This window comes from Xenopus laevis, chromosome 9_10S, assembly GCF_017654675.1.
Source record: "Xenopus laevis strain J_2021 chromosome 9_10S, Xenopus_laevis_v10.1, whole genome shotgun sequence".
In the NCBI taxonomy this organism is placed as follows: Eukaryota; Metazoa; Chordata; class Amphibia; order Anura; family Pipidae; genus Xenopus; species Xenopus laevis.
This window is the reverse complement of record NC_054388.1, coordinates 38,285,437-38,310,521: the sequence shown is the minus strand read 5'-3', so window position 1 is coordinate 38,310,521 and position 25,085 is coordinate 38,285,437. Positions and strand designations below refer to the sequence as shown.

General features: G+C 38.6%; 1 protein-coding gene across 1 annotated transcript; it reads left to right on the top strand.

Moving 5' to 3' along the window:
• The first annotated feature begins 284 nt into the window (after positions 1-284).
• sla2.S (Src-like-adaptor 2 S homeolog) lies at positions 285-20,285 on the top strand. The gene is made up of 8 exons (XM_041578858.1): positions 285-871; positions 11,412-11,532; positions 12,968-13,067; positions 14,019-14,105; positions 15,377-15,480; positions 18,128-18,277; positions 19,245-19,377; positions 19,572-20,285. Exons 2-8 carry the CDS (start codon positions 11,457-11,459, stop codon positions 19,720-19,722), a joined length of 801 nt encoding a protein of 266 aa, XP_041434792.1. The 5' UTR covers positions 285-871; positions 11,412-11,456; the 3' UTR covers positions 19,723-20,285.
• Positions 20,286-25,085: the final 4,800 nt, after the last annotated feature.

Here is a 25,085-nt window from a genome sequence, read left to right as displayed (position 1 = left end):
GCCTAAATGAGAAAACAATAAACGTTTTAAACGAGTAAATAGAAGAAAAAAACTGAAAAGTAGGAAAAACAGAAAAAAAGATGAAAAGGAAAAAAAGAGAAAATTGTAAAAAAAAAAAAAAAGAGGAGGGACAAGAAAATGATTTTATAGTGTGGCAAGTTTACGTCACTTGACAATATATGTGCAATCAAAGTGCTTAATTTACAAAAAAAGTTGCAAAGTGCATTCAGAATGCAGGTATGGGACCTGCTTTAAAGGATGCTCGGTAACGGGTTTCCAGATAAGGGATCTTTCTGTTAATTGGATCTTCATGCCTAATGGTTCAAAGAAAGACTGAATGGTTGGCCAAACACATTTTCATCTCACCAAAACTGGTCCTCGTTGCAAAACGTTTGGACACCCTCTGATCTACACTATGTTCTGACGTCAATGGCTTAACACTCTTGTGGTTCTGCGCAATTGTCCACATTATTTTGTGCCTGAATTACACCTTAAAAGGTCACTGATGTGTAGTAATACGTATGTGATGTGTGAGATCCTGCTGTCTGTGCGCTTGTATCATAAACACAATGTTCTTTCCATGACCTTAGAACATTTGGTAATACAATTAATCCATGACATATACAGAGAGGCTGCCCTGTTTTGGTCCCTTCCAACTCCTCCTACACGTCCCTCCTCCTCTAGTTCATGCAGTGTGTCATGTCACACATACAGGTGCTGGTGTAGCACAAGACTTCACACTTATTACTTTGTTCCCCCCCCAGTGTGTGACGTTATTTATATTCAGAGACTGCCTATACCCTGACAGACTCTCACATCAATCTGTGACCAGACTCGTATAACTGTGCTCTGCTGAAAATATGCTCCCAAGGTAAGTCTCCTTCTTTACTGATCTGCAATCTACTTTATTGTCTCCCTGTGTACCAATGCTGAGATCTTGCTAAGGAAGGTGATTAAGAAGAACAAGTATTAAAAACCTGTATGTGCAGGTGACCATGTTGTTGCTCATTTTGTTTACTGTCAGTGTTGCAAAAATTGTTGCAAAAATGTATTATAGTGATTTAGGAAATGTTCTATGTAATTATTCATGTACAGGCTCTGTTATCCAGAATGCCTCACACGTGGGATTTTCCTGATAAGGGGTCTTTCCGTTATTTGGATCTACATACCTTGTCATTTCATTTAAGCCCTAAAGGAGGGATTTGTGCCATCAAGTACAAACTACTGTTTTATTATTACAGAGAAAAAAAACAAAACGCGTTTTAAAAATGTTTTGCTTTAAATGCACTTCATGGAAGATGGCCTGCCCATAATTCAGAGCTTTCTGGATAATGGGTTTCTGGATAATACCAGAAATATATAATTATATAGAACTATATTATAACCACAGGTATAGGATCCGTTATCCAGAATATTGTGGACCTGGGGTTTTCCAGATAACGGATCTTTCCATACTTATGGATACTTTCCATACTTTTACATCTTCATACCTTAAGTCTACTAGAAAATCATTTAAAAATTAAATAAACCCAATAGGCTGATTATACTTCCAATAAGGATTAATTATTGGTTTGGATTAAGTACAAAGTAATGTTTTAGGGCAGAGATACACGTTGCCTGGCGACAAATCTCCTCTTCTTCAGGCAGTTCCATGACCTGTATGGAACTGCATTCGGCCTCGTGTTTTTATATGGTCATGAAACTCCTCGGTAACTTATAATATCCTTATAATTTACAAGAGGGGGTACTTTATTTACTATATATTTTCTAATCTTTATAATGCAATGCAATTTCTTCATTCTACAAAAATCCAGGTAAGGGGATCTTTCTATAATCTGGATCTCCATACCTTAATCATTTAAATATTAAATAAATCCAAAGAGAAAGAGAACGCATTTTTTAATGTACGCTGTACTTATTTGATTTAAATGGAGTCTATGAGAGATGGCCTTCCCTTAATTCAGAGCTTTCCGCATAATGGGTTTCCGGACAAAGGTTTTCTGGTAGGAGAGATCCCTTACCTGTACAGTATTCAACCCCCGGAAAGTTAATACCCCTGTAATGTTAAGGTGTTTGGAATAATTATACAGAGGGGTCTACTAGGATCTGGTCCCACAGGGAGATTCACCAATAAACTGAGAGGCCAAATTATCTCTTTATTGCACAAATGATTAATAGGGATTGTCCCTTGCACAATTGCATTGCAACAATGTGAATTCTCGCTACAGTCTTATGAGAATAGATTATTAATGGTACAAGTACCCCAAGATGGTCTCTAATAATTGCATTTGTGCAGCTGCACAATTGGGATCAGAGATTGTTCTTACAAAACTAATGACATTTCAATGATCAATGTTGTATCCCCCCAGCACAAAATTTTGAAAAATGTGTCCTTGTGACTATCAAATATCTCTTGCCCACACAATACAGCAGTTTTCCTAGAATTCCGGCTTCATTTTCTGATGAAAGCCCTATGTAGGACCAAAATGTGGTCATATGTGTGGCCATGGCTGCCCCTATGAGACCTAATTACTAGCCAATGGCCAGAAATTGATTAATTGGAATCCTTCTGAAAATTAGATTTAACACAAGCTTGCAATTATTCATTTGCAATAACATTCACAGTGAGCCAAGCAACGTCTATGGGGCAAATTCCGTAACCGGCGAAAATTTGCCAGCGACGGCTTCGCAGCCATGGCAACACTTCGCCAGGCGTAAATTCGCTAGGAAAACGCCAATCCCAAAAAGTTCGAACTTGCATCCAGGGCACCGTATGATGTCGAATTTTTGCTAGCGTTACTTCAGCAATGTCTGCAGGAGAGTGTTCTAATGAGGAGCGCAAAGAAAAACTGCTCAGTGACATTACTGCTCATAAAAACAAATGCTATCACAAATAATTGTTTAAGAAAATGTAACAACATTTTTTTATTCAGCTGAAGGCTCAGATAGACTTTGCTATTCAGTATAATATTTTTGGGGGGGTGGTTGACTTAAATCCAGAAATAATGGGTTAATTATTAGGGATGCAATCAATCCTTCACAAAAAGATTCAACCGAATACGGAACCAAATCCGAATCCTAATTTGCATATGCAAATTAGGGGTGAGAAGTGGAAAATATTTTTTACTTCCTTGTTTTGTGACATAAAGTCATGCGATTTCCCCCCGCATTTAATTTGCATATGCAAATTAGGATTCGGTTCAGCCGGGCAGAAGGATTCGGCTAAACCCGAATCCTGCTGAAAAAGGCAGAATCCCGAACCGAATCCTGGATTCGGTGCATCACTATTAATTATATATCATTTTTAATGTATCTCTGGCCTTTCTAAAGCAAATGGCATAAAGAGAATTATATACATTGCCAACACTTCTTTACATTTACTAATCTTGACAGTTTGCAAACAGTTCTTTTGCACTTGTAGTTATATAACAATATTATGGGGTAATGCAAATTTAAATTGCAACGTTTGCACAGGGTCTAGTAACCAACAGCAACAAATCAGTAGGTTGTCTTACAAGTGGCTTGTAACAGGAGGCCAGGTGAAACTTCGCTTTCTGCAGAACAGGAAGGGAATAAAAACATTTTCTTCTCTGAAAACCTTTTTTTCAATGAAACAGTAAATTTGTTGAAATACCTTACATTAAACTTGTTACAGAGCACTTTTATGTATATAACATATTTTTATTATAAGAATTTTTTTTTCAGTATAGTTTCAGTTTTCAGTGATGCCATAATGCTCCATTGCAAGATGTATGGTGTATTGTCCTAAGACACATTGAGCACAGGCAGTGGCCCTGATCCAGGACCCCCCATAAAAGATATTCAGAGGGGCCCAGCATGCACATCGAAGCCAAAACCTCCCACTTTTATCCATCTGCTCACTCATCGGCTGCCCCCCGCAAATGAGCGAGCGCGTTAGTAAGCTTCACAGAGGGCTGAGAATGGAAAACAGCTGTACAGCAGACCTCGCGGTCCCCCCCCCCATAAATATGAAAGAATCCGTCTGGCCTTGCTTCTCAGTAGTGATGGGCGAATTTGCGCCGTTTCGCTTCGCCGAAAAATTTGAGAATTTTGCGCGAATTTTTTTTTTTTTTTGACGCCAGCGATTTTTTATTTATTTATTTTTTAATTTATTCGCTGGCGGCGAATCGCGCAAATTCGCTGCGAATTCGCGCCTGGCGAATAATTTCGCCCATCACTACTTCTCAGTTTTCATCCTGTAGTGAGATTCGTTAGCTAAACTGCATTTCCCAGAATCCTCAGCAAGGATGATTTAAAGCAACCCTAATGATTTAAAGCAACCCTTTGTTTCATAATACTGAGGCTTTCCTCACCAGAATTGAAAGCATTATGAGTAAAGACGAGATTAGCAGATGATCTGGGATGTTTTTAGGGGGTAAGTGGTTTGGTGTGACTAAGAAAGTGAGATGTGCATGGGCGTAAATCAATGGCATAGTGCTGTCAGACTGATACTTTCATTAACTGAGATCCCAGTTCTCTCTCTGTCTGCCTTGTTCTTTTGCTTAAATCTTACTTGCACTAAGCTTTGATGTTCCTGCTCAATGCCTGACTGTAACCTCCATCAGAGGTGATCCTGGGCATTTTGCCGCCTTAGGTAGCCTTCCTTTTGCCGCCCCCACCCCTCCCCAAGGCACTCAGCTTTTCAGCGCCGGAGGGGGTCCGGGAGGTCCACGTCGCGTCAAAGGGGTCGGGCGGTCCAGGTTGCACCAGATTGGGTCGAGGGCGGTTCACGTCGCTATTGCAGAGAGTGCATTTGCTCTCTCTGCACTAGAAGAGCCGGATTTCCAGGTAGAAAAACAGAAATTCGGTTCTTAGTTACCAGGAGCGCCATTTTTGCCGCCCCTGGCAACCAGGGGGGCGCTGCTGCCTGAGGCGAGTGTCTCAACTCACCTCATTGGTGGAGCGCCCCTGACCTCCATCAACTTACTGTTTTGAGGAAGGTTTGGGATACGGCTTGTGTCTACATGATAAAGGATATATAGTTGTAGATATTTAGGGGCAGATTTTTCGAAGTAATGGCGGTTTTTTTGAAATTCAAATAAAAAACAACCGAAAATTATTTTAAAAAAATCTAATTTTTTTTTTGTATTGCGGTTGAATAGGCAGTATTCAATAGTTCGAAATCAAATTCGATCGAATTCGATTCAAAGTATTTTTAAAAAAAACCTTGATTTTTCTAATTCCACCAATTGACTCCAAATAGGCTCTAGTAGGTCCCCATTGGATAAAATTCGCCAGGTTTTAGATGGCGAATGGTTGAAGTTTTAAAGAAACAGTACATGATAAATTTCAATATTATAATTTTTTTCAAATTCAAATCGAATTTGGACTTTTTCCTAGTCGAAGTACACAAAAATAGCTTGAAATTCTATTTTTTTTTTACTTCAAATTTTCAATTTGACCCTTGATAAATCTACCCCTAAGTGTAGTGTGTTTTATTAATGAAGAACCTGAATTGTGGTGCATCAACGGAGTACCATTAGTGTTGTATGGCGCTTCATAGTTGTAACAGGAGTGTGATGTGGTGCATACCTTTTTGGGAAAACTTTACCTGCCAAGGTGGGAGGCGGGTCCATGAGGGGGAGGAACAGTGATGTCACAGGGGCAGGATCACGCCATTGAGGGGGCAGGCCCGAGCCAAATAGCGTGGAATCAGTAAGTATTGCAGCTAGAAAGGGCCAGGCTGGGGGTGGATCAGAGGCAGGCTGGGAGCAGTTTGAATAATGATTTGTGGTGCAGTATTGAGCAATATTGCCGGTATGTCTTGATGATTATTTGCTGGTGGAGGTCAGGTGATTGTGGACAGAGGGCTGAAATACCTGGCACAGGTGGGAACTTACCTATCTGGAACGGTCCTTGAGGCAATCCAGATTCAGAATGGTGCAGCATGGTGAAGACGGTGCTGGAAGAGAGCTGTCAATCCCTTCCCCCCACCCACCCTATATATTTAAAAAAAATGTCACAGCTTTTATGAGGATTAAAGGATAGTTTGGTTTCATGTTATTATTTGTTTATTGCCAAAATAGTACTCCTGGCAGCTTAAGGTGGGAGATCCATATGTATTCGAATACAATTTTTTTGTGTACTTAAAATGCCAGGGCCTATTTTAAATTCAGTCCAGGCCTGATTGTGTGGCACAACAATGGCCCCATTTATTAAAAATGTAGTCAAATTCAAGATTCTAGTAAGAATTCAAATATGATGGAGAATATTGTATTGTATTTCTTCAGAACTTCAGAGTTTATATTTTTTAAAGCAAAAAAAAAAAAAAAACCCGGCAAGTAAAAGCTGTCAAAGTTTCTATAACTGCCAATAGCAACATTATTAAGCATTAAGGGGGCAATTTAATCAAATTCACGAAAACATTCAAGATTCAAAGAAAACTCAAATGAGAATTTATATTTGAAGATATTCTTCAGAACCTCAAATAGTAGGTATTTATTAAAGAAAAAAAACAAGTAAAAGCTGGTGAGTTTCCATAAAACACGATGGGAATATTATCAAGCAACTTTAGTTTTTCCAATTTATTAGAACATTTGAGCCTCACTGATAATGAATGAAACAATGTGATCCCCACTGGCGTGAGGGATATTTTGTCATGTTTTTTTTCTTAAATAAGCTAGTGTTTAATAATAATAATAAAAATAATAATAATAATAAATGAATAAATATACCTATAAGGGAGTATCAGTAGACTAGGTAAATTTATTAAGGGGAATAGTTACTTCTTAACATCTATAATGTCATACAAACAGAAAAGCTCTGTAGTATACTATGGAATTCTTCAGAATTTATCTGTTATCTACTGTGTACCCTGTGTTCGAATGGCTGACCCCATGGATACACAGCAGCTTGCTTATATAAACTTTAATTGTTTTTCTGAATTAAATAGTACAGGGCACCAGTACATTATATTGTCTTTTCTTTAAAACACTTTCATTTTTCTGGCGTTACTGTTCCTTTAAAGTCGTAAAAAAAAAGAATGAATCTTTAGCTTAGAAAATGCAAGCGCAATTTGCCCAGCCACTGCAGAATTCGACAGACATGGGTATTTAAAAAAAAAGGCACTTATTTTAATGATACCTTTTTATTTTTATGGTGAATGACTTTCTCTACTGTTTATTTGTCATTTGCTCCTTTATACTGAATGTGCCCTGCTATATATTTTTTTCATTTTAAAATCTGCTTGTTTGGGAATCATCGCCCTTTTAAAGTTCTTGCTATGCTTTGAATTATATGGGTTGAATAAATGTGGCCATAGACGTCACAATTATTACGATATTTCCTGTAAAAGATCTTTCCAGGAAAGATCATTTGTTTCAATACACACGTGTAGAGCTGAATCGTCAGATATAAAAGGTAGAAACAAGAGAATTCTACCTGTATCTGACGAATGAGCACTAACAATGGCCGATGTTCTGGTGCCTTCAAAGGCACCCGAGCAAAATTTTCCATCCAGCCCGATCAACAAACCGACCGATATCCAAGTCTTCTGCCAATATCGTTCGACTCGTCTCCCACCATACACGCACCAAATATCGTACGAAAATTAGTTTTGTACGATATTATCGGTGCGACTATGGCCACCTTAACGTTACCAAACTCTGCAGCATTGCTCTGTCCATGTTTATGGAATATAAATAAATATTTTTATAATAAATCCTAATCTCAGTTGTATTTGTATGTATGTATGTCCTTATGTGAGCTGCACTTTTTCTAATATGTGACTGCATTCAGGCAATACAATGTCATATGCAAAATGTATGTATGTAGAGAGAGAGAAAGGTTTCATACACAGCTCCTACCCATATTTATAAATACAAATATACAGAGAAGGAATCTTCTTGGCACACAATAACTTATACCCTCATACTGTACTGTCTTAGGGAAACAATATGGCACATATGTATAAATAAATAGAGAAGAAATGTTCTGGGTGCACAATAAACTATACCCTTATACTGTACTATATGGCAGGTGCCATCTATATACAGAAAAAAATATACAGAGAAGCAATGCTTTATGCCAATAATAAGTTATGTCCTCATATTATTGTATTTATTAAAAACGAACATAGAAATTGGGATTAACACCCATTTAAAATGCGTACTACAAATGTGTTAAAACATAAACCTGAATATAAAAACGATATTTATCAAACTGCTTTCAGATTCCACCTGCCTTAAGAAATGACCGATATCGTATGTTGCGGTTTTTGCTTTTTTTTTTTTCTCTGCTCCTGGGAGCCTGTGGTTGGAAAGTTTTAGTATTTACAGTTAATCTTTGTTTTGGGAAGCAGCATGTTCCTAAGAGCGCCTTTTATGTTTGTACAGAGCATACTGTCATATTCTATATTGCAAATCATTTGTAACAAGAAGATTTCCTGGCAGTTAAACCGAGACTAACACTGCATATTTTTTTTGTTCCTTCTATTCGCAATGTGCTTCATTGTGTATTAAGGTTGAAAGCAGCTGCCTTGGTAAATATTTTACTTTTTCACATCAATGCCATAGGTGCTACACTGTCTCACTACACGATAAGAGGCAGTTTTATTCAAGGTTGAAAAAAAAATTGCAGGTTAAATGTAGCTTTTTTCCTGTGATCGTTTTTTTTTAATATACAGGTATGGGACCTGTTATCCAGAATGTTTGGGACTTGGGGCTTTACAATTAACGTCTCTTTCTGTAATTTGTATCTTCATACCTTAAGTCTACTAGAAAACCATGTAAACATTTAGGAGCAGATTTATCAAAGGTCGAGGTGAATTTTCGAATGAAAAAAATTATAATTTTGAGCTATTTTTTGTGTACTTCAACTAGGGAATAATCCAAATTAGATTTGAATTTGTAAAAAAATTCGAATATCGAAAATTTATCATGTACTGTCTCTTTAAAAATTAGACTTCGCCCATTCGCCATCTAAAACCTGCCGTTTTAGCCTATGGGGGACCTCCTATAACCTATTTGGAGTCAGTTGGTGGACTGAAAAATAGAAGTTTTTTTTGGGAAAAACTTTGAATCGAATTTGATCGAATGCACTATTCCTTCGATTCGAACAATTCTAATTCAATTCAAATTGAATTTGATTCTTGAATTTTTTTCTCTGAAAAAAAACCCCTTGATTTTCAGGAAGGCTGCAAACATCTCCAAATTGAACCCAGGAAGTCCCCATAGTATAAAACAGCAGTTCGGCAGGTTTAAGGTGGCGAATAGTTGAATTTGAATTCGTAAAGGACCAGTACATGATACATTTTGGAAATCGAATTCAAATTTGTATTCCCTAGTCGAATGCCACTTAAAAAAACTAAAAAATTTGAATTCGAATTTTCACTTCGACCCTTGATAAATCTGCCCCTAAATAAACCCAATAGGTAGGTTGAGCTTCTAGTAAAGATTAATGAAATCTTAGTTTGGATCAAGTTCAAGGTATTGTTTTATTATTACAGAGAGAAAAAAATAGGATTATTAAATAAAATGAAGCTTTCTGGATCATTCGGAGCTTTCTGGATCATTAAGAGCTTTCTGTATAACGGATCCCATACCTGTATATATTTATGAAAGCTATTCCCAGCTTTCTGAAAACATTCTTTTAAATGATTGAGCATTCTAAAATAGTGATGTGTGGGTCGGGTAAAACCTTACCTGCAGCCAACCTGGACCTGCCCTCCCTCCACCCGCACCCGCCTGCATTCGACTTCCGGGTTCCGATGACGTCACAAAAGGGGGAGGGCGAGCAGGCGCGCGGCTATATAGGAGCTCGACCCGGACCGCCCTACACCTGCAAAGGGGGGTGCGGGGTCGGCTCGGACCGACCGACCCATGGGTCCTGCGGGTATTGGGCTGGCTCGCACATCACTATTCTAAAACTCTCTAAAACTGAAAAATCAGGCTTATTCTTCCGCTGGTTATATATTTGTCTTCAGAAATAGCTCTTCAAATTTGGGCTGTCAAAAATCATGATATCCTTTGGGACAAACACCAAGTCCTCTTCATAAATGACCATTGTTGGAGTCTTTGGGAAAGTCCTGCAATCCTAAATTGATACATTTCCCCACATAAAATAAAAAAAAGTTTGCAAAACTTGGTCAATTCTGATGGAGATTTAGAATGGCTTTTCAGAAAGCAATCTTATATTATCAATTAGGGCAAATACTGCTAGGAAAGAAATAATAAATTGAGGGGGAAAAGTAGATTTATTTTCACTGGTAATATAATGAAAAAAAAAAAGGAAATTGGTTTTTCGACCTAAATCAATTTTAGGGGTGCTGAACAACATCTCAGGAGGATTTATAGTAATGTTTTGCATATTAAATCAGATAAGAATTTTGGGAGAATAACAAGCAGACCATGAATAAGATGGACATTATATTGAGATGCCAATGAGGATCTGACTGATGAGCAGTATTAGTGTATGTTTCCTGATACTTATATTTACTCTTAGGCGATTTTGCTGTGGGGTCCGGTAATTATTCAACTTTTCTTGTGTAGGGGCCTTGTGTTTGTTGACAAATAATGTTTCTATTTAACAGTCGGTGTCATGGAAAGTGTGGCACAGGGGGAACAAGATGGGAAATAACAGTAGGTGTCTCTGCAAAATCACCAAAGGAACTCTTCCATCACCTTTACTGTGTAATTGTAACTGAGGGTGGTGCCTACACTTATTCCGATTCAGTATTTTCCTTACATACAATAGGAAAGGAGGGTACAGTCCATTTTTATATATTACTGGGTTTTTCTAACTATACTGCTCATATTTAAGGACAGCCAGCAACCACTGGAAATTATAGAGTGGATGTGAGGTCACGTGTGTGGCCTAAAACCCACCCAATAATTTCCAATATTCCCTCAATGGACCTCTGACAGGAAAAATGCAGGCTCTGACTGAAACAGGAAGTAAGGGAGAAAGAGACCTGCTTCTGTCTATTCATTGGCTGATGGAACCTAGCATGTATAAGTGCCCTTGGTTTGTGTGTGAGCACAGGGCCTCATTCAAACCAGAAGGATGGACTGTAGCAGGTCCAGACTGAGAATTAAAATAGGCCCTGGCATTTCAGGTACACAGAGGCCCAATCAGCCCACATAGAGGCCCCCACCAGCCCACTAAATACTGACTTTCTATGGCACCTTATAGCAGCCCCTCTGGCATTTGCCAGAACTCACAGATTGCCAGTCCGGGCCTGGACTGTAGTACTTAAAATTGCAGTGTTTGTAAAACTGGCACAGCTGAAGGCCAGTCAGGGCCAGATTTGCTCCTGGAAATGCCAGAAACCTAGCTTGACAGTCAGCACAAGATTTGTGGTAAATACATATTTACAATTCTAGATATGGTTGGAACTATGAGTGATAAAACACTAATTACTCTATAACAACACAATCTGATTTTATTCCCAGGTTCCTGGCTCGCCACTTCTTCTAAACAGTGGAATTGTGGGAGGCATGGGGAACATTCCTTGTAAGAAAGGTTACAGCGCAATAGAAGCCAGCCTAACCAACATGGAAATAAACCAAGCAGGTGAGTCTGTCTGTTGGCTTTCTGCGGAATAGTCAGAATTTCGGGCTAATTTCAGCGCAGACCACAGATTCTTCCAAATAGGCTAGGGACCACTCCCATTGACTTATATAAAACCTCAGCAGGTCTGAGATGCTGGATTTTCGGATTCTGACTTTTTCCATCCTTGACGTTTAATAAATCTCAAAAGTTTTTGGCATTTGGACTTTAATAAATAATAACTCCTGTGGTGTAGCAGAATCTATGAAGGCAAAATACAGCTAGTTACAAGAAACAGATCATGAAAATCATGTTTAAGGCTCCAACCAGTCACCTGTGCTGACATTTCTATGTATCATGGTATAACCAAATCAGTGAAGACAAAACACAGCTAATTTTATGCTTACTGATTTTTTTTTCATTTTGCATTTTCAATTTAGCAAATCTATACAATTGCATCCCATTGCATTCCCAGCATGCAAAGCTAAAGGTAGATAATACAGTAGTGCATTAGCAAGAATAGATAACCAACAGAAATGAAATGCTTGATGATTTTTGACAGTCCCTAAGTTTAGCTTCTTAACAGTAACCCAGACCAGACTGAGCATAAAAATTGACTAACATGCTAACATGATCCAAGATTGGTAGTGCCTGTGGGTAACTTTAAATTCCTGAGTCTTCCGTTTAATAAAGCTGCATTTTGTTATGTGGACACATGCTAAGCTATATCATACTAATCTAGTTATGTGAAACACTATAGAATCTGTTGAGATCATAAGCAGACAACACATATAGCAGCCTATATACTAATAGATAGATTTTGTTTTTTGTAAGAAAGAAATATATATATATATATATATATATATATATATATATATATATATATGCGTCCTGTGGGTATCAGCACTCGATACTTGTATGAGTTTGAGGTGCAGGATCAAATTAATGATACAGGTGATGCAAGGATCAGCACACTCATTTGTAGAAAAGCAAAGTGTATTTTATTTCAACACAGCATTGTGTCCAACGTTTCGGTTCCTCCGAAACGTTGGACACAATGCTGTGATAAAGGTTCCCAGGAGGAACCGAAACGTTGGACACAATGCTGTGTTGAAATAAAATACACTTTGCTTTTCTACAAATGAGTGTGCTGATCCTTGCATCACCTATATATATATATATATATATATATAAATATATATATATATATATATATATACACACACATAATTTACTAATCTAATTTTGGATACTATAATGTATATACTATAACGTAAATGGTACCCATTCAGGATGTTTTTCCGCCAAACCACAGCCTTTTTTTCTTGCCAAATATAGCAAGCAGTGTTTTCTCTCACGACCTCTGTAAGCAGTTTGCTATTATTATTGCTAGTTTAATGTCTTATAACCTGCTCAGTGCATAACCTGTTGTTATATTTTTTCTTGTTTTTCTATGCAGCAGCAGACAAGTGCATCTTTGTGGCTTTGTACAATTTCCCGCTCGGTGGCCAAACAGATCTAAGCATTCGTTTCGGAGAGCAGTTAAACATCCTCTCTGAGTGAGTGACCACATACACACATAAAAATAAAAATACAATATAATAAAAATAACAAGATAACACTCCCTTAGCAATAGCAATAAGGTTCTCATCTTGCCTGACCACAAAGTAACGTCTCAAACAGGCCTGTTTTACAGAATCATTCTACCGGGTGTTATAACAGGGCAGCAAAAAGAAATGTCTAATTTTAAGCAACTTCCAATCTGCATTAATTACAGTGTTTTTTAGGTTTTTAAAGTTGTATGTAAATTGAATTGCTATCCAAAAGATAAATTGTTTCTCCCTTTCTGTTCTCTGGTTGTGAAACAATGCAGCAATAGTCAATTCTTCTACAGGTCTGTCAGCTGACAGAACCAATAGTGCATAGACAATAAACAGCCAGACAAATACTGCTGTGGCGTTCCCTTTTAAAGAAAGGTGGCTTCTATGTGAAATATGCTGTAAAAAGTATCATAAATATACATTTTTATGTTAGAGGGAACTAGTGATGCATAGATTTCTCAGGAGTCATCACTGTAGTTTCTTAAGTTTAGTTTCATCATTCTCATCATGCCCCAGTTAAACATGAATAATTATCATGCACACATGGTGTGGGAGGAAACCACAGAGACATGGGGCAAACTATACAAGCTAGCAGAGAGTGCCCCGGTTGAATTCAAACTCGAGTATGCAAACGCAGAAAAAAAGGCAAAAATCCTCTCTTGCTTTATGGCAGGAATTCTATATTAGCACTTAGGATCAGGGAAAGTGTTTTATAGTGGGTCAATGCCCTTTAATCTGTAAAGATTGCCATACACGGTCAGATATAAGATTAAGGATATAGTGCAAAACTAATATTATGCATATAATTTTAATTTTTCTTATATGACAACGCTACACCTGTTTCTCTCCCTCCTGCTAATTATCGGTTTGTGGTTTTCAGAAGTAAAAAAAAATGTTTTTCTTACACAGAGATGGGGATTGGCTAAAGGTCTCCTCTGTTTCTACAAGAGAAGAATGCTACGTACCTACAAATTATGTGGCCAAAGTGTGTAATAGGTAAGTGAAGTAGACGCTGCAGTATGTGTTTAGTGGCTTTGCTGTAGCATCTGTTAGCACAGAGTAATGCATGATGGGCCTTTACTTTTCTTTTTGCTGCAGAAGGAGAAGCAGTGGATTGGATAAGAACTTTGTTTTTGGAGGATAACTTCTTGCCTACTTAAAAGACATCTATCATAGGAAAAGTGATTGCTCCACTGGCTAGTAAAGCCAGCTTTTCAGTTGTAGTCAGCAGTATTGTTTGGCCAAATAATGCTCCTAGAGCGCAACAGGGCAGGAAGCTCCCAGTGCGGGACGGTCATGTTTGGTCACAAGCAAGTCTACCAGCATTATTTGGCCAAAAAGTTATGGTTTCCCCCAACTGGAGTGTGGGCTTTATTAACTCTCTACTCCAGTGGAGGAACAGGTTTCCTATGATAGGTGCCTTTTAAGTACCTATCTGCCCCTCCTCCATAACTTTCAATTCTAGTGTTCCAGTTTAGTCCACTGCTTGCATAATCATAATCAACATGCTCTAGCCTGGCCTATTTTTTAAGCCATTGACTTAATGCCACCCATGTAAGCTTCCACCACAGTTTCCAATCCAGCTGCTTTTATGTCTCCTGCCTCTCTCCTCCTATAAACTGCTATTAGAGTGTTTTAATTCAGCCCACTGCCCCTACAACTGTAAGCTGCCATCAAAGTGTTCTAGTCCACCGCATTGCTTGTACTTATGCTACCTACCTCCTCTCCCTGAAACCTTTCATTAGAGTGTTGTGGTACAGCCCAGTGCAAGTGTTTTTAGCACCCTACCTTTATTTAACCCTTTGTAACTTTTAATCTTGTTTAGCTTACTGCATGAGTTACAGGAAAGCACCACCCACTACTTCTGTAAATATATCCCCTGTTCCTGTTGGGTGCTGGGAGTTGTACTTAAGCAATAAGTGAAGAGTGGGTGGGGTGCAGGGTAATGCTACCATGTGGTAGACATTTGTGAACAAGGGTAGCATTGAAGCCTAGAATTATCCCAGGATGGGATGGGAACATATAATCTGTTAGTGGCACTATCTTGTGCTTACTGTTCCTTTCCCCCAATATACCTCTCCTATATTTGTATCCCTAAAGATATCTGCATCAGAAGTACTGATTTTATGCTATACCATTTCCAAATGCTTATAATTTTCATTTTCAACCCCCAGTGTGCGTGTCACAAAGATTTTGGTGATGGGTTTTATAATTCTCTTTTGGTTAGACTGAAACAAGGTTTTAACCGCAAGTTCCCTCTCTGACAGGTGGCTGTACAAGGGCATAACCAGGGAGAAAGCGGAAGAGCTTCTTATGGTGAACTCTAACCGGAGTGGTTCCTTCTTGATCCGGGAAAGTGAGACAAGAAGTGGTAAGGAGAATATTACACTTAATAATAAGTACTGTATGCTCTTTTCAGACAGTTCTAAAAGCACAAGCTCTACATTAATGTTCCTGTCCCTGTATCCCACAATCCATTTCCAGAAGTACCATCTGTCCCAACTATACCTGCTATCCCACAGGCACAGTCAGGACCGGACTGGGAATCAAAATAGACCCTGGCATTCCAAGTACACAGAGGCCCAAGCAGCCCCCCACCAGCCCAATAAATAATGACCTTCTATGGCAACTTATAGCAGCCCCTCTTGCATTTGCCAGAACCCACAGATTGCCAGTCTGGGCCTGGGCACAGTTCCTTCCCAGAGACTATTATCCCTCTGTTACTATAGGCACCATCTCTCCCTACTATACCTGCTACCCCCCAGCAACAGTCCCTTCCCAGAGACTATTATCCCACTGCTACTATAGGCACCACCTCTCCCTACTATACCTGCTATCCCAAGGCCACACTCTCTTCCCAGAGACTATTATCCCCACTATTACTATAGGCATCATCTCTCCCTACTATAAGTTATATCCCACAGCTACAGTCCTTTCCCATACACTATTATCCCACCCCTACTATAGGCACCATCTCTCCCTACTATACCTGCTATCCCACAGTCACACTCCCTTCCCAGTGATATTATCCCCACTGCTACTGTAGGAACCATCTCTCCCTACTATACCTGCTATTCCGCAGCCATACTCTCTTCCAAAACACTATTATTCGACTGCTACTTGAGGCACCATGTCTCCCTACAAAACCTGCTATGCCACAGTCACAATCCCTTCCCACATACTTGTATGCCCACTGTTACTATAGGCACCATTTCTCCCAACTATACCTACTATCCCACAGCCACAGCCCCTTCCAAGAGACTATTATCCCACTGCTACTAAAGGCACCATTTCTACCTACTATACCTGCTATCCCACAGTCACAATCCTTTCCCATTGCTAACATCAATGCTTGAATACCCTGATAGTTCTGATCTTTTGGTGATTAGAATATCAGCAAAACAGATTCTGTTGTGGGTCACAGTTATTGGTAGTTATGCATCTGCCTTCCAATAAACTGTCATTGTTTGGGGCGAAGAAAGAGACTCATCAATGCAAATTCTTCCCTGGGGAACTTAAAACTCATTTTCTGTCTTGCATTGCAAGCTTTAAATGGTTTTATAGAGGAAGCACATGGGTACAAATTTGGTATCTCGTGCATTGTATGTCTCAAGGGTAAAATACCATAAATTCATTAGAGAATCCCCTTAGGGCAGCATTTCAGACAAATAATGTTATTGTCTGACTCCAGGAAGCCCCTACACCTGCCACCAAGAATGTGTTGTGAGTTGGGGAAATGATGCCTAACCCAGAGTAGGGACAGTAAACCCGCAGGCAGTCATTGAAACACATGCACCTGGGGGTTTTAACAATGTTGTAGTCTGTTCTCACAGTACACACTTCTACTTTTTCTACTGAAAGGAGAACATCCTCAATGCCATCAGAGATGTTTCACCTGGTGCTCACTAACTATTGTAGAACTGAATCTCCCAGAAAAAGAAGGCAGAGAAATGTAATTCGGTATCAGACAGAATTGTCAAAGACTGAAGATCCATGGCCTACATATGAGGTCATATGTATGATTATGGCTTAGAGCTGTTGTTTTTGGACTATTTGTTTCTATTATCCCCATGATGTCCATCATTTGATCAGGGCCACCTTTATTAATAAGGATACAGATCGTTATAAACATTGTTATATGAGTTATTATTTAAAGTTCCATGAATATCTGTGGAAGGAGATAAGTGCTCATCCCAAACAGCCTGATTCACCTTCAACCCTGGTCTACCTAGAACTATCTAGAGCAAATAGGAATTTTCCCATATCTCTTCTTTACCAAACTTCCACTGCCCTTGGCCTTAGAGGCTGAAGATTTTTGACCTCCATGTATGGACAACAGGTTATATGACTGAAGGTATTAAACCATATGATCATTATTGAGATGTTCCACCTCCTTAGCCTTCATGTATGAACATGTCAGTGTGTCGGATTTATGTATGTATTATTTTTTTTCAGTAAATTAAAGCTGTCGTCTTTAAATTCACTTTAAAAAATGTAGAGAGTGATAGTCTAAAACCATTTGCAGTTGGTTTTCATTTTTTATCTGTAGAAATAAGTCAAATCAACTGGACTTGCTGCGTTTTTGTTTGAAGACGTTTCACCGGTCATCAAAATTGAGAACATTCAGAATTGAGAAAGCCAATGGGATGACTGGTGAAAAGTCTTCAAGAAAAAACACAGCAAGTCCAGTTGATTTGACTTATTTCTACAGATATACCATGACCTGGATGAATGAGCATCTTCACAAACACATTTTCATTTTAGTGGCCTTTGAGTTATTTAACTTTTCATTCAGCAGCTCTTCCATTGGCAAATTCAGCAATGTTGTTGCTAGGGTCACATTACCCTAGCAACCTGGCATTGATTTGAGTAAGAGACTCAAAAAGCTCTAATTGGGTATGGAAACATCTAAACCTGTGAATTTTATGATGCGTTGATGGTTGTAGTGTTTACAAAGGCATGAACATATATTAAAACAATACTTCTGTATGTAATTCGGTACTTGTTTTCCACCATAGGAAGCTATACTTTGTCAATAAGAAAAACAAATCACACATCAAGGGACTCAATCAAGCATTATCGTATCCATCAGTTGGAAAATGGGTGGTTTTACATTGCTCCACGCCTAACATTTGCCACACTCCAAGACTTAGTGGATTACTATTCAGGTAAGTCACGTTTTTAAAGGGGTGGTTCACTTTTTTAAAGTTAACTTTTGGTATGCTATAGAATACTTTTTACTTTGTCTCATTATTTTTTTTTTTATCGTTTTTGAATTACTTGTCCTTTTCTTCTGAATTTTTCCAGCTTTCAAATGGGAGTTACTGACCTCATCTTAAAACCTTTGCTCTGTAAGGCTACAAATGTATTGTTATTGCTACTTTTCATTGCTCAGCTAAATAATGCAAAAAACACAAATAATAAAAAATGAAGATAAAGTGCAAATTGTTTCAGAATGTCATACAAAAGTGAATAATCCCTTTAAAGCGATACTGAGACGTTCCTATAAAAATCATAGGAATGTGTCCGTATCAAGGAGGTGCTGCACGCTGAATATTTTCCTCTAAAAGCCCCCAAAAGCCATCCCCAGCCCCATAAACCTTTCGTAAAGCCAACCCTCTGACACTGCTAACAGATCTTTTGCGGGTGTATCAGTCACGCTGGGCTGGGGGCGGTGCTATTTTTCTATAGGCTAATTACAAATGAAAACAGGACTTCGACCTATGGAAAAATGCTCTGCCCTCCGCCCAGTGTGACTGAAAAAACCACAGAAGACTCGTTAGTAGTGTCAGAGGTTCAGCTTCACAAAGGTTTGCGAGGCTGGGGGTGACTTTGGGGTGGGGGGCTTTTGTAGGAAAATATTCAGCGTGCAGCACCTCCTTGATACGGACACGTTCCTTCGATTTTTATAGGAACGTGTCAGTATAGCTTTAAATTTATTATGATGGCTAAAAGGTGTTGGGTTTGGCTTTCTCTTTGTACCGTTTTACCTCTTCTTCCTATTGTTTTATTTAAAAATTAATATTTAAGCCAGTTTTGGTATTTTCTTTTCAATTTTCTTGATAGTTCCCCTTAAATAGAAAATCTGCATTGAGTTGCCATTTTGATTTTTGTTTTCGTTCTTTGGTCTCACAGAAGTGGCAGATGGGATTTGTTGCACTTTAACGGAGGCGTGTGTGGTGCAAAGGGTTCCAAACCCAGTCATCCAAAGGCCATCTGAACCAACCGTTGTCAGAAAGCCAACCCTCAACTGGACAGAGTTAGATAGGTAAAATGTTTCTTCCTCCAATCAAAAGTTGCCACATATGTTGTATTTGAAATATTGAACTTAAAATATCAATTAAGTGTGCCTCAATTTCAATTTAAGAGATTAAGTCACACTACTGGATATTGTAAAAAAAAACGTTATTCCCAAAATAACGATTTACATTCTCATCTTGCTCTTCTTCTTGTTCTCTCCAGTCTGGACTTGTTTAACAAAGACGACAAGTTAAATGAAGATTGTCCTCTAAGCCTTGGTCTCAGAGAAGCAGTCAGCTCCTATATGTTTATGACGCAGGACTCGGACTCCATCAAAGACGTAGAAAAGGAACATTGGTGGGAAACCTGTTGATTCTTAAGACAAGGGTCCATGGGACTGAAATGGAATAAACTTATTTACAGACATGGAAAGAATTTATATTATCTTTAACAACCCGACATGCCTGTAGATCATTCAGGGCCAGATTTTTCCACTTTCTCTTTGAACAGAAAAATTAGTGGAAAATGTTCAACACCTTCTTTCCTTTATTATGAAATCAGCTGAACTGCTCAGTACAAGTTTGTCAAAATATTGCAGGTCAATCCTTTGTGACTTGTACTCTAAAGGGACTGTCCCACATTATATTTATAGCAGCTGCGCTGCTCTGTCTGTATGGATGTCTACTTGTTAATGTTTGCTATACAATTCGTCGACAATGTTCGGAAGACATTCATTTTATGTTGTAGTTTATAAAACATGTGATTATTGGAGAGTCAGACAGTTACACCAAAAGATTATGGGTTGTTTTCACTTGACTATAAAGTAATACTTCATGTAACATAAAACATTTCACTATCAACAAGGGATGCACCGAATCCAGGATCCGATTTAGGGATTCGCCAGGATTCGACCGAATCCTTCTGCCCGGCCGAACCGAATCCAAATTCTAATTTGCATATGCAAATTAGGGACAGGGAGGAAAATCTTGTGACTTTTTGTCACAAAACAAGGAAGTAAAAAATGTTTTCCCCTTCCCAACCCTTCATTTGCATATGAAAATTCGGTTCGGTATTCGGCCGCATTTTTCGCAAAGGATTCAGGGATTCGGATGAATCCAAAATAGTGGATTTGGTGCATCCCTAGTATCAACCCAGGTGGACTTTGCTGTGTCTCTCAAAAGTATTTTGTTTTCAAACAAAATATGTACATTTAGGGGGTTATCAAAATCCGAATTTATCTTTCTATTTTTGGAAAGCCACTCTGACCAAATCCGCATAGACGTTTCCCCCCTATTTATCATTACATTTTCATGAAAAATTCTTCTTGATAAGCATCGGATCTGATGCTCGAATACCGCGACTTTTCTGGATTTGATGCCCGAATACCTCGACTTTTTTGGAAGCCCAGTACAAATCAGCATATCTTTGGGACATCTGCCATTGACTTCTACGTGAACTCGGCAGGTCTGAAGTAGAATACTTTTTTATTCAGACTTTTAACGCCATCGGGTTTAAAAAAATTCAATATTCATGTTAGCAGTGAGCTGATCTGAACTGCATGTGCAGCTTCTCTGTAAGTGAGGACACACACACCAACTTCTGTGTGAACAGTAACTTGGTTGCTTTATAGAACTCAGCATACCATGTCTGCAACAGGAACTTTTCATAGAGAGCATACACAGGAAGAGGAAGAAGAAAATCACACAGGGTTACAGGTTAAACATGACATTGCTAAGCAACAATAGACCCTCCCTGCATTAAGTAACATACACTGGAACAATATCTGTCTGTTGTTTTCCAACAATTCAAGGGCATTTTTATTCTTCGAAAAAAAATGTGGTTTTCCCCCTTTAAAAGTCCAACCAGAAAAAATCGGACTAAATAACCCCCTTGATGTGAAATTATTTTATTAAAATTGTATATTTTTTGCTGTTATTTTTATTAAATTATACCATTTGCTCCGATTTATTTTTTATGTTATTTTAGTAGATAAGTTATTTAAATAGATTAGATATTGTTTTAATTTCTTTAAAAATTGGCGCCACCCAGCATTCCAAATGTTCAAAGCTGAAAGAGGGTGCCTTTAATCTTTGGTAAGTTGTGGATGAGGTTTATTAACCCATAGCAACCACAATATATACTGTGTATCAGTATAAGGTTGGACAGGCATGCATGATCTCCCATAGGGTCCAAACCAAGGATAATTCCCATAAGCCCTTTCATTTTTCCACCATAGGTTTATATGATGCCTATTACATTTAGCAGCGTCAACATCTTTCTGTTCAAGCCTTCTATTGTTTATCCTTCATTAGCTCAGTTAACTGAATGTATGGTTGCTGGGGGCCAGTACATCTAGCAGCCAGCGACCTAGCCATTTCCATTGGTATGCATGTATATATATTTATATGTCAGATAATGGTGGGGTTTAGCTGTATCTAACAAGTGTCATATTGACAGATGTCATAGGATGTGGTATTTCTGTGATGCTGATATTAGTTTTTATTTGCATCTCCTCTCCAAGGTGAACACGAAGTGACACCATTTCATTTGTTAACCAAATAAGTGGTTGCCAGTGATGGAATAAACAGTAGCTAAAGGTTCCCCCCTAGAAGCTGTTTTTGTGATGCGAAAGTCATGGAACTTCATTTCTAGTTACATCCTAAGGATATACAGTAGTAGCTCTATTTTATGTTTTTTTCAGGGGAGCGGGAAAAAAATATGCAAAATGAGAAATCAGGGACATTTATTATGCGTTATATATTGGTGGGACCACAGAAAAACAGTGTAAAAGCTTAAAATCAGGGAATGTAAAATTGAGGTTTGACTGTAAAAGGGGTTTGTGGCTGACCTTGCCCATAGAGAGACGCTCAGGTCTAAGTGGACAAATCTTAACACTCTATAGGGAAGGCATCCTACGTAGAAGGGAGAAAAGACTAGAAATGGTAAATATTCAAAAAAATACAACACCCCCTTTAAATGAACACCCTTTTTCCGAAAGTGCAAATTCAGAACTTTAGTTCCACGCCCCAATGTTTTATCCCTTTATATACAGCCTGACACAGAATCTAAAGGTGGCCATAGAAGCACCGATAATATCGTACAAAACAAATTATCATACAATATTCAGTGCGTGTATGGTGGGAGACAGGTCGACCGATATCAGTAAAAGACTTGGATATCGACAAATACAAGAGTCCTCTGCACTCAATCCATTATCAATATATTTAGGACCTTGAGCTACTAAAAAAATGTCTTACCCTTTAAACAATAACAAACAAGGGAAAGTTGTGCTCACCACTATTTTTTAAAACTATTTTTTTAAACTATTAGGTGGGGGTGCAATGAGGGTGTGACCACAAAATACATATAAACACATACAAGAGTCCTCTGCACTCAACCCATTATCAATATATTTAGGACACTGAGACATTTTGTGCCTTGAGCTACTAAAAAAATGTCTTACCCTTTAAACAATAACAAACAAGGGAAAGTTGTGCTCACCACTATTTTTTAAAACTATTAGGCGGGGGTTCAATGAGGCTGTGACCACAAAATACATATAGACACATACAAGAGTCCTCTGCACTCAACCCATTATCAATATATTTCAGACAGAGACATTTTGTGCATACTGCTACTAAAAAATGCCTTACCCTTTAAACAAAACAGGGATTGTTTGTCCATATATTGCTGTAGCTCCCACCCTTCCCAGCTATAGTCAGGTGATCCCACTGGTGTCTAATAAAAGGGCAGCCAAGTTTGGGAGTTTTACTTTGAAAGCAGCAAGTAAATTGCAGGTAAAACTTTGTCCCTTTGTAAACTGTATAATGAAGCAATAGAATTCTTAATGAATCAGATGAAATTGAGTGTAGGACTGGCCAGATATGGGATGACTTTGACGTAGTTGGCCAGCTTACGTCAAAGTCATCCCATATCTGGCCAGTCCTACACTCAATTTTCATCTGATTCATTAAGAATTCTATTGCTTCATTATACAGTTTACACAGGGACTAAGTTTTACCCAGAACTTACTTGCTGCTTTCAAGGTTCAAACTCCCAAACATGGCTGCCCTTTTATTGGCCACCACTAGGATCACCTGACTATAGCTGGATATTGGTCGGCTTGTTGGAGGCACCCTGAACATCAGCCACTGTTAGTGCTGAATCATCAGATACAGGTAGAATTCTATTGTCTCTACCTGTATATCTAACGATTCAGCTCTACACGTGTGTATTGAAATAAAGGATCTTTCTTGGAAAGATCTTTTCCAGCAAAGATTGTAATTGTAACGCCTATGGCCACCGTAAGGTACCTGGTTTGCACCATTGTGTGAATGCTGTCGATTTTATGGTTGCGGGTTTCTCTGACCTTTGCCGAGCACTTAATGGCAATGAACCCAAAGTGTGAACACGCAGACCCATTTTCATTTGTTCTTGATCTCACTCCTTTCTGATAAAACGACAAAGTTCATAATGTTATTATACTTGAATGATTTCTTCCACCTCTACTTGGTGATAAGGCCACGCTTCCCCCCACTCGTTCCATCTTTGACTCTACTCCCTGTACTGACATCCAATTTCTTTATTCTCTTTCTACTGTTACTTACGTTCAAAGAGCAGACTACATAGGCCACTGGGGACACCACCCCAATTACTGGAGAATACCGGGTGTGATTCATCCATCTCTCTTGCACCGAAACACAAACACAATCTTTCCACCATAGGACTGTCTCCTTATCTTATTGTACATAGATATTTTCCTCCCCTCTCTCTCAGAAACTGAAAAATAAGATGAAGATGCCATATCTTCCTCTGGGGGTGGAACAAGACAGAGGTATTGAGTCACTGAAAACATCTGTTTCCCGAAGGAGGTATCACGCAGAATGTCTGATTACAGACCAACCCCGAGATCTTGCCTACATACAGTAAAACCAGTAACAACACGTGCCCTTATCTTGTTATGACTAAACAGACATTTAAAATGTTTTTTTATTTTTTTCAATTCTTCCAGAATTGCCTTTGTTGCATCACAATCCATCCCATCACAATCCCCAATGTTTCTATATATTTGTAACCTTGTTATGGGCTAAGTAGTAACAAGTGAACTTGCAGTGTTTCACTTTCAAAACCTCAAATTAAGCCAAAATGCATTGGAGTTAATGGGAAGGTGATATTACATTTTGCAACAGCAGACACATTGTTAGAGACTCCTTAAATGACAGATTCTGGGAGCATTTGCTTTTTTCTATTTAAGCAAGCAACATGGAAAGATTCTATTTTGCTCTTGGAAAAAGTTTGCTGCAAAACTTTTACTGAATAAAAAAGATTGTATATTCCTGTATGTGAGGGTTTCTGGGTGTGGGGCTGTGTTTTCTACGCACCGACATTCAGAGGAATAACATTTGGGACTGAAATAAATTCTGTGTGGCTGCGGGTTAATCGGATCATAGGGGCTGAATATATCCCCCCGCGTTTATCCACAGGGCCTAACAAATCAGCAGCCCCCAATGAACAAACCTTTCCATGCCTTTTAATGATGAAATACTTTGATTGAACAGATAAATCTTTGCCTGAATTCTACGTAAAATGAACAAGGATTTCCATTATACAAACCTGAAGACGTTTGTCTAAGCTGTTCACCCATTTATATTGTGGAAAAATGAAAGAACCCATAATGGGCACTCATTTCAGTGACGTGATTGGGGAAGGAATTAAACTAATCCAGTTAAAGGAAAT